Source organism: Salvelinus sp. IW2-2015, linkage group LG22 (assembly GCF_002910315.2).
Source record: "Salvelinus sp. IW2-2015 linkage group LG22, ASM291031v2, whole genome shotgun sequence".
In the NCBI taxonomy this organism is placed as follows: Eukaryota; Metazoa; Chordata; class Actinopteri; order Salmoniformes; family Salmonidae; genus Salvelinus; species Salvelinus sp. IW2-2015.
This window is the reverse complement of record NC_036862.1, coordinates 10777352-10782369: the sequence shown is the minus strand read 5'-3', so window position 1 is coordinate 10782369 and position 5018 is coordinate 10777352. Positions and strand designations below refer to the sequence as shown.

General features: G+C 50.0%; 1 protein-coding gene and 1 pseudogene across 1 annotated transcript in view; both read right to left on the bottom strand.

The window, feature by feature from the left end:
* LOC139022778 (sodium-dependent serotonin transporter-like) overlaps positions 1 to 295 on the bottom strand; it is a 7279-nt gene extending 6984 nt beyond the window's left edge. Inside the window, exon 1 of the mRNA XM_070433968.1 lies at positions 282 to 295. Within this exon, the coding sequence (XP_070290069.1) occupies positions 282 to 295 (14 nt within the window). The remainder of the gene's footprint in view (positions 1 to 281) is intronic.
* LOC111949834 (sodium-dependent serotonin transporter-like) overlaps positions 7 to 5018 on the bottom strand; it is a 13219-nt pseudogene continuing 8207 nt past the window's right edge.

Genomic DNA, 5018 nt, shown 5'->3' with positions numbered 1-5018 from the left:
GACAGGTGGAGAGTGATGAGCGAGAGAGACAGGTGGAGAGAGAGGTGGAGAGAGACAGGTGGAGAGTGATGAGCGAGAGAGACAGGTGGAGAGAGACAGGTGGAGAGAGAGGTGGAGAGTGATGAGCGAGAGAGACAGGTGGAGAGAGACAGGTGGAGAGAGACAGGTGGAGAGAGACAGGTGGAGAGTGATGAGCGAGAAAGAGAAAAATAATAATTGCGCAGCTATAGAAAATCACAAAAAACAGGCAAACCCAGACAGAAAGATCCTCAGACACAAACTGTTCCTTCAGCATCCGTTCTGTTGTCAGTAACCCCGCCCCCCCTTCTAAGCTCAGAGCCTGATTGGATGAATACACACTCAACACAACCTGAGAGCCTGGGTTAAATGAATTAGCACACACAATAGAAGTACATTTATGTAAGAACGGAGAACTGATCAAAAACAGACAATCAATTTGAGAACCAGTCTAATAATTCTGTGAGATTACCGCGCCTGTATGCACGTGTGTGTGCGCGCATGCGCACGTGCATTTGTACATATGTATTCATCTGTGCGCGCACGTGTGTGTGTATATATGCCACTGACCGTGCTGTCCAGCCCCAGCATGATGATCATGAGGAAGAAGATGATGGCGAAGAAGGTGGCAGCGGGCATGTTGGCGATGGCTTCAGCATAGATGATGAACAGCAGACTGGGACCTGGCAGAAGAGAGACAATCAACACGTTAGGAAAGGGAACACACACACACGGTCGAAATGTGGCATCTTAACTGTCCTCTTTCATGTTTGAAACCACTTCGGGCATCGTAATTATTTCCATACGGGTCCCTGAGGATTTTATATACGGTGTTGGGCCTTGATCAAAAAGGAATAGTGAGCACTTAGTCCTGTCTTGATGTAGGCGAGCGTAACTAGAACCGTAGCAGAGGATTTGTTATGCTCTCTCTTTGAACTCTCTTTCTTACCTTATGACTCTCCACGGTCTGGTCTGTACTCACTTGCCAGATGTCTGACCTCAGATAACCTCTGAACTATCTGGGCCTGTATTCCCAGAGTGTCTCAGAGTAGGAGTGCTGATCTAGGATCAGGTCACCCACTCCTACTTTCTAGCAAAGAGCAATTTCTCAAGCAAGAATTTAGCAAGGACTGTCTGGGAGTGGTTTGAGTGGGGAGGAAACTGAAAACTAGCTGTTATTGGTAGAGAGGTTTGGTGCTCTTTCTTATTGGTCAATACAAATTTAGCGCCTGGTGATGTCACCATGGAAGGCCAAACCTCCATCCCAGCAGAACAGGCTGACATTTCAGGAGGTCTTTTCAAACAGCTCCTACACTAAAAGGGCATTATCATCCTTTTCACTATTTCACAGTATTATTCCAACCTCATAGTGTGGAACTATATATTAAACACAGCAAAATCTCGTTTTTGACTGCACTGGGCCTTTAAGATCATATTGAATACAATTACAAGCGAAGGGAGAGGAGACCTGATCCTAGATCAGCACTCCTACTCTGAGACCCTTATGAATATGGACCCTGATGTAAAAAAAATACATTTAAATCATACAACTGCTACATTTGGGATTTTATTTATTTACCCGCATCCTTGGCTACGGTCTCCACGCCTATTTTGCGCATCTCAGCCATGTAGCCGAGCACGGTAAAGATGACAAACCCAGAGAGGAAACTGGTCAGGCAGTTCACCGAGCTGGTCACCAATGCATCCCTGAGAGGGACAGAGAGAGAGAGAGGGGGATAACGGGATGGTGAGAGGGGGGAGAGAAAAAGAGGGAGGTAGAGAGAGAGGGAGAAAGATGGGATGAAGAGGGTGATAGGAGAAGAGAGAGGATTACAACAAGTCACCGCTAAATAAATACATTTCACATGGCAGGTTCATAAACAGATTGTACTGTATCAAGAGAAATGGAGTCTGACTTGTAGCAGTTGTTGTGAAAGGGGTTGTAGCTGGCAAAGGCCAGGAGAACCCCAAAACCTGGCCCCAGAGAGAAGAAGATCTGAGCTGCTGCATCAATCCATACCTGGAGGGAGAGAGAAAGAGAAAGAGAAAGAGAGAGGGTGGATAAGAAAGCGGGAAGAAGACAAACTAGGTATTAGAAAGACATCAGGCAGTATGACTCGGTGTCAGTGTGTTGTATGATGACAAAAGATTGGCTGGAAACCTAAACCAATAGTGGGCCAACTCACTGTGGTGCTGAGTAGTTTCCCCCAATCAGGTTTGAGGTAGAAGACCACGCCCCTCCAGGCCCCGGGCAGAGTGGCCCCACGAACGAGCAGCACCAGCAAGACAAGGTAGGGGAAGGTGGCTGTCACCCACACCACCTGAGAGAGAGGGGAGAGAGAGGGGTGGGGGAGTGAGAGAGAGAGAGATAGAGACAGGGGTGGAGAAGAGAGAGAGAGGGGTGGAGGAGAGAGAGAGGGAGATAGAGAGAGGGTTATATGAGGAAGAGAGAGAGGAAGGAAGGAAGAGATGCAGGGAGCGACAGAGAGAAAGAGAGGGGCACGTATGAATAGAAGACATCAGTGAGAAACAGAGTTCACAGTGTTTACCTACTGTTATCTACTGTTTCTCCATCCCTCCTTCCCCCTCTCCGTCCCCCAGCCATGCTCACCTTGCCAGAGGTCTTGACTCCCTTCCAGATGCTGAAGTAGACGATGGTGAAGATGAACAGGAGGCAGAGAGCCAGCTGCCAACTCACACTGCCAAGCTGGTGCAGACCTGGAGACATGTGCACCTGCAGTACCTGACGCCTATACGGAACAGAGAGGGATGAGCAAAATGGATGAGGAGAGGGATGAGCAAAATGGATGAGGAGAGGAGAGGGATGAGAGGTTACAGAGGGATCAGGAGAGAGGGATGAGGAGAGGGATTGTCAGGAAGAGAGGAATCAGCGAGAAGAGAGAGATGAGCGGGAAAAAGAAGGTTGAGAAGAGGGGGATGAGACAGAAAAACAGAGAAAGGAGCCATTGACATGGAAAAGGCGTGATCAAGAGAGAATAGGAAAAGCAGTCGTACATCTGAGGTTGCCAGGTTGCTTGTAGCAGATACGTACGGTATGAGCATCATTTGAATGCTATTTTGAATGTTTATTTAGCTTCGGTACGCTAAATAAACGCACTGTGCACGTTTGTATGTGATTTCCAGGGTCATAAAGGAKGAACGTGAAGGGAGTAGGCAAGAGACAGATCAAATGAAAATGACAAGGCTAGAAATTGAATAACCATATTGTAGATACGTGATGCTGATACAACTGACGTGCCTAGTTTAAAAAAACGTTCAATTAACAAAATAAAAAAGAACTCTCTGTCTCGGTCTCTCTCAAAAAGGCTGTGGAACCAGTTACACACACAGTGGTTTTGACATACCATTTTTTCAACTTACATGTTGGACAGAAGCTATAGGAGGACGGGCTCACTGTAATGGCTGGAGTGGAACGGTATCAAACACATGAAACATATGGAAACCACATTTGACTCTGTTCCATTCCAGCCTTTACAATGAGCCCGTCCTCCTATAGCTCCTCCCACCAGCCTCCAGTCTTCCTGCTAGGCCACCATGTCTGTGTCAATGACTGATTTCACCTGTATCGTATCAGCTCTGTTAAAAGTAGTGATTAAGTCGGGAGTCCCATAGGGCGGCGCTCAATTGGCCCAGCGTCGTCCGGGTTGGCGCTCGTCGCGCTCTAGCGACTCCTTGTGGCGGGCCGGGGGCCTGCAGGCTGACCTCAGTCATCACTTGAACGGTGTTTCCTCCGGCACTTTGGTGCAGCTGGCTTCCGGGTTAAGCGGGCGGGTGTTAAGAAGCGCGGTTTGGCGGGTCATCATTTTATGTTGACCGAATTTTCGACCTAAGTTTTCTCAAGTTGGAGCTAAGTTTGGGTCAACTTTCGAGTTCAGGTAACACTTTAACTGAAAAGTGGTGGAACCAGTTAATACTAATTAGTTTAAACAACTAGAATTGTTTTAAAGTGTAGCCTATCTACCGGCTGTATACCCTATAGGAAACATCCCTCAATGTTTGACCCACTGCCTCCTCCATCAATCCCTCTCTTTGTACCTCCAGTCAATCCGCCACATCCTTATCTCCCTCCACTTATCCATCTTGCATACCTGCCTTTCATCCACCCATCCATTCACTCTGCCCTGTCTCTACTCCCTCTTCTCTATCGAGCCCATCATGCCGTCTACCCCTCTCTCCTCCGCTGTCGCTGGGATCTCTGTGCTCGTCCCTCCGTCCTGCCTTGCACTTACATGGTCTTGACTTACGTATAGAACTCCTCGGCGGGCGAGGTGGACGTGTTGGTCCAGGTGACGTTGCTGTCGGTGGACAGGTATCTAGATTCTCTCCTCCCGACTCCACTCCTCCCTCGACTCCACTCCTCTCTCGACTCCACTCCTCCCCGACTCCACTCCTCCTCGACTCCACTCTCTCTCGACTCCTCTCCTCCCCCGACTCCTCTCCTCCCCGACTTCTCTCTTGACTCCTCTCCTCCCCGACTCCTCTCTCCCGACTCCTCTCCCACTCCTCTCCTCCCCGACTCCTCTCCTCCCCAACTCCTCTCCGACTCCACTCCTCTCCCTCCCCCGACTCCACTCCTCCCGACTCCACTCCTCCCTCGACTCCACTCCTCCCTCGACTCCACTCCTCTCTCGATCATCCTCTCTCACTCCTCCGCTCTCGACTTCTCTTCTCTCTAGACTTCTCTTCTCTCTAGACTTCTCTCCCCTCCCGACTCCTCCCCCTCCCGACGCCTCTACTCCCCCGACGCATCTCCTCCCCGACTCCTCTCCTCCCCCGACTCCTTCTCCTCCCACGACGCCTCTCCTCCCCCGACTCCTTTCCCCTCCCGACTCCTCTTCTCCCCGACACCTCTCCTCCCCCGACTCCTCTCCTCCCGACTCCTTTCCCTCCGACTCCTCTTCTCCCCCGACCCTTCTCCCCGACACCTCCTCTTCTCCCCGACTCCTCTTCTCCCCCGACTCCTCTCTTCTCCATAACAC